General features: G+C 49.5%; 1 protein-coding gene across 5 annotated transcripts in view; it reads right to left on the bottom strand.

Annotated features, from left to right (window-relative positions):
• Window positions 1-11572, bottom strand: part of PLEKHH1 (pleckstrin homology, MyTH4 and FERM domain containing H1) — a 55667-nt gene that overhangs the window by 2405 nt on the left and 41690 nt on the right. The window contains exons 16-29 of one of the 5 annotated variants that reach the window (XM_054530758.2): window positions 11094-11276; window positions 10596-10704; window positions 9689-9801; window positions 8910-9086; window positions 8478-8575; window positions 7794-7971; window positions 7211-7366; window positions 6052-6152; window positions 4884-5025; window positions 3202-3344; window positions 2961-3090; window positions 1428-1514; window positions 983-1129; window positions 125-223 (exon numbers count right to left, since the gene is read on the bottom strand). In XM_054530758.2, the coding sequence (XP_054386733.2) occupies window positions 164-223; window positions 983-1129; window positions 1428-1514; window positions 2961-3090; window positions 3202-3344; window positions 4884-5025; window positions 6052-6152; window positions 7211-7366; window positions 7794-7971; window positions 8478-8575; window positions 8910-9086; window positions 9689-9801; window positions 10596-10704; window positions 11094-11276 (1824 nt within the window). In that variant the 3' untranslated portion in view covers window positions 125-163. Of the gene's footprint in view, window positions 1-124; window positions 224-982; window positions 1130-1427; window positions 1515-1736; window positions 1956-2960; window positions 3091-3201; window positions 3345-4883; window positions 5026-6051; window positions 6153-7210; window positions 7367-7793; window positions 7972-8477; window positions 8576-8909; window positions 9087-9688; window positions 9802-10595; window positions 10705-11093; window positions 11277-11572 lie in introns of those variants that run through there. The other 4 variants (XM_024232022.3, XR_008513326.2, XM_054530759.2 and 1 more) reach the window with 4 other exon arrangements.

Genomic DNA, 11572 nt, shown 5'->3' with positions numbered 1-11572 from the left:
CTAAGAGGAGGTCAGAGATGTGAAGGAATTGAACTAGCCTTGGCTTGAATCCTGGCTTTCTTACTCATTAGCTCTTATGCTGAGTTCCTGGGCCTCAGTTTATTTAATCTCTTAAAATACCCACCTGGGAGAAAATATCCAAAGGGAATCATAACTCTGCGGTTCAGAGGCCCAGTGGTGTGGGCTCCTGTTGGTCTGGAGATCCTCTGAGATGCACAGTGCCCTTCTGAGAAAAGGAGGCCCAGTGTTCTGCTCTGGTTAGCTCTACAACCAGGGAAGGGGCCTTCTTAAGAAAGGGATCTGGAGATCCTCCCCTTTAGCAGGGCTGGTAGTAAAGGAGTAGGTTTGGCAAACTCTAACTTTAGGATTAAAAAGGAGAACAACAGGGTTTCCAGTTAATCACAGGGGAGTCAGGAACAATAAATCAGAACTTAGGTTCCTGAGCCTTTGTAATTATTATTTTTGCTGGTCAACACTTCCTGTATTGAGTAGGAACAAAGTCATTAAAGCAAAAGAGGTCTTTTTGCGGTCTTCCCCACAACAAGGAAAAGGGAGCACTGTGGGACTGTCCCACTTTGTAGCTAGTGTTGGGTCAGCAGAACCCAGGGGTAACATGAGAGCACCTTAAAGAGGAATCTGCCCTGCCTCGAGGCCTGCTGCAAGGAAGAGAAGAGCACGTAAGCACCCAGCTGAGGACTGCATGATGCTGGGGCTTGAGAGAATAAAAAAGAAAAAGTGAAGAGCATAATAGTAGCTAGGCCAGAGTTAGTTCCCTCCTAATATGTCCCTTTACCTACTAGCTGAACATTGATATGGAGATGCAACACCACCTGAACCTTTGGAATACTAATTACAGACAAGACCAACAATTTTATCTGGGCAGGGCCCTTGTAGAGCACTAGCATAACCCCAGTTTCCTTTCCAAGCTCCAAGCCCACCACATCTTGCCAGAGTAGAACGTTTTAGCAGCTGTCAGACCTACCTTGGGAGCAGCCATCTGGAAGATCAACTTCTCAATGTGGCTTTTTCCAGAGCTCTTGTCTGGGATAGATCTAATCACAAGCATGAAATCATCCCTGCAGCCACCAAAGGTTGTCACTGAAGAATAGGGGTAAGTGACGTGCACTTGCTGTGGAAAGGAACCAATCAGTTCTGGGGAAACTTTCCACCTGTCCCCTGAGCTAGGAACCAGCATCCCCTGTCTCTTCTAGGCACAGGAAAGGAGAACTCCCAAGTGGTCATAATTTGGAGATCTCCATCTTGAATGTCTACAAGCAGTGTCTAGACTAGAGGACAGTGGTGCTTGGGCAGGAGTGGGGGTAGGGCAGCTAGGGTCACTTGGTTCAGGCTTTTGAGTCCACAGAGGAGAAGAAAAGACCATGTTGAGGAAGAGGAGGGGTCAGGGAGCAGCCTGCATCCTTTCATACCATAGTGTTGTGGTCCAGGATGCTGACACCATCCTCATTCACAGCAATCCACACCAGAGCGTTCTCCTTGGAAGACAGCTGGGCAGGCTGGGGAAACAGAAACAACCCATCAGATATATCCATAGTTAGAGATTTTGAACTATAAGAACTTTCTGAGAGAGAAGGCACATCCAGGGATCTGCTAAGCAGTGATTTCCAGCCACCTCATCTTGGAAAACAAAGATGGTATTTGTACAGTGTGTGCAGGAAATAGACAAGGCTGCTTGTGACAGGAGACCCTTGGCCTTGGGGCTCTGGCCACCTACTAACCATCTCAAAGGCAGAGGCGATCATTCTTTTGGTGTCCCTAGAACCCATGCTGCCACAGCACACTGGATGGAAAGCTCTGTGCTACAGAATAGAGGCCAGCCCTGGCTGCTCTGTTAGGGGAATGGGGAACAGATGGTTTTCTCCTAGTCTTGGAAACACGGCATTCCACCTATAGTCTTCAAGCCGAAGTGCTTCTGACTTCAACCAATCTCCTAGGTGCTGTAAAAGAAATAGGAAAGCAAGAATGCAGTCCTGTGGCTTTAGGCCCTATCAGTAAGAAAGTGACTATTTAGTGGACATTCCTGTAATGACTGATTTTCACTGCCAGGACTACAGTATGGTAATCCAGAAAATCTCTCTCTTAACCCAAAGGGAGGCAGGTAGACATTGGACATGTCACCTTTTTCAGAAGCTTTTCCTAAGCTCCCAGACCAAGTGGGTCCCCATTATATGCCTTTATAACACCTCTGTACATCTCCTTCATAACACTTGTGATGGCTTATGAATATATGTTAAATATATAGAGAAAAAAATGAATACGATTATTTGATGAATAAACATCTCCTGCACTAGATGGGAAGCTCCAGGAAGGCAAGGACTGTGTCTGATTTTCTCACCTCTTATAACCTCAAACAACCAGCACTGGACATAGTAGGAGCTCAACTATTTGTTGAATGAATGAATGGCCATTTTCCGATCTGTGGCTTCAGTAAACAGGATCACTGCCCAGCTTTGAGCTGTAATTATCTATAATGTTTATGCACAACAGACACCCAGTGAAGAAAAGTTCCTTCTGAAATTACTGTTGGCCACCTGGCCTTCATACAGAGGTGAAATTAACTGTTGCCTAAGTAATTTGATTCCCCCGTATGCCATGTCAAACCAGTGGAGATGTATTTGTTTAGGTTATACATTGTTCTTTCAAACTTTAAAACAAATGAAAGCACTCTTGAGAGGGCTGTTACATCAAGTTTGAATCTTTGTGTGTGTGAATTAGTTGATCACATCTTTTCTTTTGGGGCAGTCAACAAAGGACAAATGAAGATAAGCAATCACAATTCCGCTCTGGACCGTGGAAAGCTGGAGTAGGCCAGAAATGGTGGAGGGATAGTGACCTCTGGTGGTTACTGGTATGGAGGCAGGGGCTGCAAATTGGTATGGCTCAAACATGAGCAGCTGGGGACACACCTAAGGGTGTGGGCAGCTCCTTCCACTGGCACTTACCTGAGCAGCAAAAAGTTTAGCACCAAAGAAAGGCCATTTCCTGGCCACGGTCAGGTAGATGCGGATGCACTCAGGAGGGGAGCATCCTTGCAATGTTGCCCATTTTGTGGTCAACATATCTGCCAGGTGCCTGGTATGGGCAGATGGAGAGAAATAGTGCCAGTGAAGTGCCAATGTGTCTTCACTCCAGGCCTGAGGCCTCCCCACAGTGACTTGCTGCAAGACCTTGCAGCCTACCTACCTCAGCTGTTCAGGGGGGGCCCCATGTCTGTAGCGCCTGGGGTAGAACCTGTCTAGGACCTGCTGGAGCAGATGCTGAGCCTTGGCAGGGGATGTGCCTCCAGGGCCTGGCAGGGCAGGCTTCTCCAAGTCCCCATATTCTACCTGTGGTAGAAGCATATGAAGAGACCAGTGAAAATCTGATGGTGGATGGGCCGGGTGGGGGCTGTTGAGAGGTGAAATTATTACCCTGTTGGTGGGGTGCGAGTGGATGTGAAAAATACTTTAGAAAAATACTTCATCTCAAGTTTTATAGACACTAGAGAAACAAACTTAGGGCCCTCGAATATTAGAGATCACTGACCAACTTTGATTTTGCAGCTGAGGTGAAGTGCCTTTTCCAAAGACACAGTTAATTGGTAGCAGACAAGGGAAAACGATGTGGAAATTCTGGCTTCCAGTCCAAAAATATGGGCTATAGAACTGAAGATGCTACAGATCCTAGAGTACAGCAGAGTGTTCCAAATGTGGCCTTTGGAGTTGGACACCTGGCACAAATCCCAGCTTTGTGTCCCTGATCAAGTTACTTAAACTCTCTGAGCTTCAATTTCCTCATCTATTAGGTGGGAATAAAAACTACAATGGAGGATGCATATATGCTTAGTACAGGGCCTCCTAGAGAGTATTCCTATTGATGTTTATAATTATAAAGATCAACTATTACTGTTTCCTCTTCCTTTCCAGCATGTAAATCCAGATTCTTATTCTTTTTTAAAAATTTTTAATTTTTAATTTTTGTGGGTATATAGTAGGTGTCAGACTCTCTTATGGGAGCCGTGAAGGTATCCCAGATACCTTTGGCAAGATGGCCTTCTAAATATAATGGGAAGGAGAGTCCAAGTCTGAATGTGTGTTCCTCTTCCTAATTCTACTTAGAAGGTCTGCTGGTTTATAAAGTTTACCACATACATTACATGATACACATTATCCAGGTATCATACTTAGTACAACCCTGTGGAGGCTGGCAGAGGTTTTTTTTTTTTAAGTTGTTGTTGTTGTTGTTGTTTTGTTTTGTTTTGAGACAGAGTTTTGCTCTTGTCACCTAGGCTGTAGTGCAATGGCATGATCTTGGCTCACTGCAACCTCCGCCTCCCGGGTACAAGCAATTCTCCTGCCTCAGCCTGCCGAGTAGCTGGGATTACAGGCGCCCACCACCACACCCAGCTAATTTTTATTTTTATGTTATTTTATTTTATTTTTTTCAGTAGAGACAGGGTTTCACTGGTCAGGCTGGTCACGAACTCCTGACCTCAGGTGATCTGCCTGCCTCAGCCTCCCAAAATGCTGAGATTACAGGCATGAGCCACTGTACCTGGCCAAGTATTTTTGGTTTTGGTATACTGAGAAGGAAGCTAAAGCATAGAGAAGTGAAGTGACTTGGCTAAGACCTTACAGTTGGAAGGTATATAGGACTCAAACCCAGGTCTCTGGATTCCAAGTCCAGCCATCTGCACGCATCCTATATCTGCGGTGAGTGAGGAGCTCTGCTCTGTAGAAGTCAGCTGCTCTCCATCCCAGAGATGGCAAAGCTGCCCTCTCCTGAGCACCACAGGATCTGCAGAATCTCTCCTGTGTTTCAGGCTGCATGGTGCATTCATTCTAAGCTGGCAACCTGACCCTCTTGCTTCCTGAACAGAACCTTACCTGGGCCATCAGGGCAGCCATCTCAAGAGCCAATTCCTTGTTGACAGGAAACCTCCCTGCCACTATCTCTCTACTAGTTTGAGAGGCAAGGAGCAGCCGTTCTCGGTCCGTCTCCCCTTTGACTTGACTGTGAAAGTACAGCCTGCAGAGAAGACAATAAGAAGTCAGGACTCAGCAGGGATCCCAAACAGGGATGGGGCTTTCTCTGGGTCTGTTACCTTTATTTCCAAAAAGATAAACTATTCTTTTCCCACTATTTATGAGCCTATTTTGTATTGCCTCCAGAAACATATAACCGAGTATGACACAGAGCAGATGCAGGGTCATGCTGATCTCATACCAACAGGAGGGCATGGTTCATTCTGAAGATACCATTAAGCCTACTGGATTTAGTAAGGGAAATCTGGTACCTGGAGTTATAGATTAGGGGACTGGATGAGGTAAGAGTCCAAGAGACTATTGGAAACTATTTTCCTGGAGACATACTGAGATGAAGGGATGGGATTTTCTTACTCAAATTGATAGAAAGTCAGGATGTCTACTTCTGTATTTCCTGGAATTGGTATAGGAGGTACTTAGTCTTTAGCTTTAACTAGCTGGTGCTTATACAAAATTTCACTCTCATAAAGTAACACACTTAGCCATCCCATGAGGTTGGTCTATGTTCTATTCTTTTCTTTTTTTCAAGGCAGGGCCTCATTCTGTTGCCCAGGCTGGAGTGCAGTGGTGTGACCTCAGCTCACTGCAGCCTCAACCTCCCAGGTTTAAGTGATCCTCCCACCTCAGCCCCACTGAGTAGCTGGGGCTACAGGTGCATGCCACCGTGCCCAGCTAATTTTTGTATTTTTTGTAGAGGTGGGATTTTGCCATGTTGCCCAGGGTGGTCTGGTCTGTTTTCTTGGCAAATGTCTGTGTGTGTGTGTGTGTGTGTGCATATACACACACACACGTGCAGTACAGGGAAGGCTGACAGAAGGCCTGAGCTGCCCAGGGTTTCACAGAGTATCAGCAGCAGAGCCAGCCTGCACCCCAGCTAGTGACTGCCAGGCAGTGTTATATCTGTGGGTCCCTCCCCACATCTGGATAGGCTGTCTAGTCAAGGAGGCGATGAGCTGGCACCCAGTGGCAGCCCTTGTGTTTGGCCCCACCCTCGTGCAGTGCTTAGGACCTGTTCTTGTACATCAGCTTCACGACGCGTGTCCCACCCTCAGACTTTCCGGGGTGCAGCTCCTTCATGGCTTGTTCCCACTTGGAGATGGCATCGCAGATCTTGAAAAGGCAAAAGAAGAAAGTCAGAACATTTCCTGATAAGGAGAGAAGGGATCAAGGTCCAGCCACGGCTGGACTCAGAGCAGAAGAGCAAAGAAAACTAAGGAAAGGTCCTCCCACCAGGAGGCTGACCTGCGGAGCTTCATGCTTCCTGGACCCAAGGTGGCAGCAGCTCCCTCACAAACAGAGGGAACCCTGGACAGGGTGAGCAATAAAGCAAGAAATCTGCCCTGCTGGCGTCACCAGCTGAGGGGCCTCCCCAGAGGCTAGGCAGCCCCATGGCCTTCGATCACCAGCTCCATTTCCATTCCACTGACTGCTATTCTCCTCTTCAACAAATATGCCCAGAGGCCTACCATGTAACAAAGCCTCACAGATGCCCAGACATTGGCAAAGAAGGTATGTGGCATAGTTTTTCCAGGCAATGTTAAAAGACCATAGAAGCCTTTGTCCTGTTAAAGACAAGCAAACACTGGAGCCAAATATGCATCAAAGTGCTAGAGCACATTCTCACAAACACTTATACCCCAGGACAGTAATCCCAGACCACAATACAAGATTGATCTTAAATCCCATTCAACGGCCTTTCCTTATAGAGGGCACCATAAGGACCTGCCTCTTTAAAAGTGTGGTTCAACCTATAAGCATGGCATAGGCCCTGGCAGAAAGGGTAAAAGTGAGGTGCTGGGTACCACATGACGTCCAGGGGGTCCAAGCATACAGCTGTGAGCCTCTGAGTGGGCACGTGTAGGCAGTGGCTTTGTGGGGCCTCGCTGTCCCTACACCAAGCCGAGAAGAGGCTTTTCTTCTGGGTGCTGCACAGCCACTCGAGGGAAGTAGGTGTGTAGCGATCTTGTCTCCAGAGACAAGGGCACACAACAGCTTTTTTCTCCCTGCCCAGGTACATTTTAGGATGGTACAGAAATGCTGACTGGGGCAGCACCTTGGGCTCAGCACCAAATGAGCTACCAAACAGGCACCCATCAGATGGGCTCTTTCCCTACCACCAATATCCCTGAGCAGGGAGGGGCTCAGCTGGCTTAGTGGGAGGCTGTCACCTTGACACTTCCCTGCAGGCAGTGCTCCAGGTCCCTGCCCGAGGGATCGTCCGTGAAGAGGGCAAAGCCAGAGTGGGATGGCTTTCTCATGCCTATCTCCTGGTTCAGCCGCTGGAGGAACTCATCAACCGTGGAGGAGCCGTCAAAACCAACCACCTGAGGTGGGAGAAGGTTCTGTCCCTGAGTGAACTTCCCAAGAGGAGCTCACTAGGGCTGGTGGAGGGGTCTGGGTACAGCAGGTGGAAAGGAGCAAGGGCAAATAAAAGAGGCCAAAGCAAGTTGGTTTCTGTGTTCATAGGCAAAGGGCCAGCGCATGAGGGATGTGAGCTCATCCACTGTAAACGAACTGGGCATACCTGGGTCCCTCCCTTACCAACAATCTTTTGGAGGCCCTTTCTTATGCCACTTTATTGGCCAGCATCTCAGCTTCCCTGTTCATGCAATGAGTTAATAAGATCTACTTCTGGGGCAACAGTGAAGAATCTGCCAAGCCTAAGGAGCCTTAGCATCCACCCGGCCCAGAGGTATTCTCTGGATGGTGACGTGAGAAGACCCGGGGCAAGGAGCACGCCCAGCTCCTCACCTGGTAAGTCCCGTTGGTAAAGTGTACAGGGATGCTGAAGGGCAAAGAGTGGTGGAAGGGGTTACGCAGCAGGATGGACACCACTTCCATGCGCGACGGCCTGGCTTCCCGCTCCCCGGTCCGCAGGGTCCGCTCCACTGCCCGCTGGCAGTAGGTGGCATACTGGCCAGTTTCACTTCTAAAAAGACAGAAGGAAGAGGGGAGTATTATGGGCTCTGCTCATCTCTGCCACTTTGGCACCCCAGATCCCTATCTAGACTCAGCCAGGACCAAAACTGTAGCTGGGGCAGGTTGTGAGAAAAGCCCTGAAGACTCTGGTCTGGGACATTAATTTGTCATTCAGGACCTTTCTATAGCAGGTTGCTGGCATGGATATTTTCTTCCAGAACCCAGAGGACATAACAACAGAATAGCATTTGGGGACAGTTTGGGGGCAGTGTGGCTTCATGTGAGAGTTGCCACAGTACATCCATGGATACATGGATTGGTATACAGAGAAGCTTAAGCATGCCCAGATCCCCACGTGCCCATTTGTGCACACGGCAGTGGGTGAAGTCTCCACGACCACTGAGTGGTTTCAGAGGACAGGAGTGATCTGGTCTGCCCTAGACTCCTCTCATCCCTCTTATTCATGCGGCAGTTGGCAGTGCTCAAGTGGCAGAGGAAACGGCCAGGTTCACTCACCTGGGATCTGCATGGCGTTGGAGCTGCTGCTTGACATACCAGAGGAAGTGATGCTGAGGCAGGAAAAGTGGAGCACACAGAGCGAGGAGCTGCCAGCACTGCCAGGGACACAGACAGCGTGGGGTGAGTGCTGGGCCTACAGCACCACCTGTCCTCATAGCCCTGAGCTACAGAGCCTTCAGCACTGTTTCCCCAAACCAGAGCCCCCAACTTGCTGTGGGTGCTGGGATGGCCAACTTGGTCAGGCTGTGTCCAGAATGCAATCACCCATCTGTGCACAGACAGCTCAGCCATACTGATGCAGCTTGGAGCACAGAGGCTGCCCGCTGGCTGGGCTCACCATATACCTGCCCAGTCACCTCCTCTCACCTTTCCCACCTGGCAGCCCTTGCCAATGGCTTCTGTCAGCTGCTCCGCCCCTGGCATGCCTACCTGCATGAGGGAGTACTTCTGAGGTGGGCGGCAGCTGGTCTGCTTCATGAGTTGGCAGTAGAGCTCACTCTGCAGCTCGGGGTGAACCAGGCAGACCTGCAGTGCAGTCTGGGCCAGGGACACATGGTAGTCCACCGAGGCAGCTTCCACTGGCACGTTGATGAAGAGCTGGCAGGACTGGGAGGGAACAGCAGTGAGCACAGGCAGACCAGCAGCCCCTGGGTTCAGAGAACTCAATGGCTTGGCCATTTTCCAAGGGCTCCAGGGAGGTTAAAGTTTACTGACAGCCCTTTCTAAGAAGGAGCACTGCTACTGTTGGAGGGCATCTCTGCTTACTAAAAGGGGCTATGGGCTACTTTGGGATAGAAGCTTTCCTTTTTAAAATGTTCTCATTACATCACATAAACAAGACAAATTCATTAAAAAAACAAAAACAGAAAACTCAGACATTCACAAAGGACATGCTAAAATAGGTCCGAATCTCTCAGTCCAGAAGCAACATAAACATCGCCTTTTCTGCTTAACTACAGGAGGAGGGGAGCTCCTCCAGGGAGAGTTTTCATTGGCATTTCCCAAGGACTTGTGCATGACGTTCCAGAGCTGCTTCCCTCCCCGTGACAGGATTACATTCCTGCCATCCAGGAAGTGATAGGGACCCTGGGAAGTTTCCTTCCCTTCCTCTCCAGATCCCTCTGTGGGTTGTCCCCAACTGCACAGGTCTTCTCCACCCAAGTATTGCAAGTATCCCAGTGGTGGGCCTGGCCGCCACCCCAATTTACCTTGAAGAGCTTGAGGGCCTCCGTCTGCAAGGCCTCAGAGGGCAGGGTGGTGAGGGAGGCGTATAGGCCGTCTTTGCTGTAGCACAGCATGGGGTGCCTCCAGAGCGGCGAATCTGCCCAAAGCACAGAACCAGAGAGCAGGGGCAGTTACTACTGAGAGGGGACTCACCTCCCACTCACTGCCATCTTTAATTTATGGGGAAGATAGTGGTTTATCTGCGACACTTGGGTTATGCTGGGTTTATCATCCATAGAGTGTGGGGTTTACAGGTGGGCACTGCAATGAGCACCCTCATATAAGCATGGCCTTTCTTGTGGAATGGCAGTAGGGGTGAGTGTGCAAGGTTGTGGGTGTCTGAGTGCAGGTGGATGTGTGCAGGGGAGGCCTCTTTCTTACTGTGTCACGTCTGGACGGAGGAGCATATGAATTGGTCAGAAACAAACAAGCCTCAGAGCAGTAGTAAAGGGGTGTGTGTGGTATATGCCATTAATTAGTTCCTCAGGGCCCTGAGAATCAGTAGCAAAATAAAGACTCCAAGCAGGTTAGTCCGATCCCAATTTAGGCTTCACTTGTTGATTTACAAACTCTAACTACAGATTAACCAGCTACCTTCTTTCCTCAACCCTCTGCCCAGCCAGCAACGGGGCAGCTTTATCCAAGTAAAACATTTACCCAGGTCCCTGGAAAGCCTGCTTCCCAGATAAACTCTCCCAGATGCAGAGTGGTCACCTCAGTATCTCAGCTGGAGACAGAGGGGCCCTGGAGCTTGGATGGGAACTTCCCCTCTGTGGCTTAGATGTTTTAAAAACAGCTTCAGGGTACAACACTGCTTTCTTTGGGATCTTGACCAATAGTCACCAAGCCACTACCCTCCGACCCAAGCAGTGGTGGCCACCCTTGCCTTACCTGGGTCTCCTTCACCATCCATCAGTTTTCCAATGAGCTGCTCATAGGCAGTGCCCACCCTGGCACTGCTGCCACCTGCAGCCACTGTGAGGTGGTAGAGCCACGTATCCTGGAAGAGGGTGGAAAGCCATCAGATGGGGACGGGGTGGCAAGAGTGGAGGCAAGAGCTCCAAGGAGGACTCCTTGAAGGGGCCAAGCCCATGTGGGGTTCAGCTAGTTTGGTTGGCATGAGTCAGGGCTACCTGGAAAGACTGAGGATCAGGTGAACATGAACCCAAGTTTCCAAATTTGCGATTCTATTACATGACCTCAGTGAAGCAATGCTGGTCACTGGGGATAAATTCAGTGTAAAGGAATATTCCCATTCAGAGAATGTTAGTTGCCAAAGTGTCCAAAAGGAAATAAACTTGAATTTTGGGAAGCTCAGGAGAAAGAGAGAAGGGAAGATCAGAATCACAGGTCCCAGCCTGGCCCTGGAGGCCCAGCCTTCTTCCTCACCTTTTCATGCTTGGTGCCAATGAGGAGGTAGGTGGGGCTGTGCTCTGTGGGGTGGATCACCAGGGTGCAGTGGGAGGAAAGCAACCGTCTGGTTCCACCAGCCTCATAGTCCTCGTCTGAGTCACAGGATCGATCTACTTCCTCTATGCGTGCATCCTGCACAGGCAGGCAGCCCAGGGGTCGCTGTGGACAGGAGCCTTCCATGAATGCGAGAGCCAGTAGGGGACAAGGGAGTCTCCTCTCTCTGAATACATAGGCTCCGTGGAGCTGGGAATCGTGGATATGGACTGATGACAGGATGGGGAGGTGGAGACTATAGCATCCCAGCCAGGCTGGCAGCAGAATGAGACTTGCTTGGAGAAGCACCAGAGACCCAGACAGGCAGAATCTCACACTCTGGAGGGATCCAGCCAACTGATTTTGTATTTATTGTGGGGTTATGTGGGGTAGAGACTTTCATCAGGACATGGAGTGGCAGT

This window comes from Pongo abelii, chromosome 15 (assembly GCF_028885655.2).
Source record: "Pongo abelii isolate AG06213 chromosome 15, NHGRI_mPonAbe1-v2.0_pri, whole genome shotgun sequence".
NCBI lineage: Eukaryota > Metazoa > Chordata > Mammalia > Primates > Hominidae > Pongo > Pongo abelii.
The sequence above is the reverse complement of the archived record's forward strand: the minus strand, read 5'-3'. Positions and strand labels throughout refer to the sequence as shown.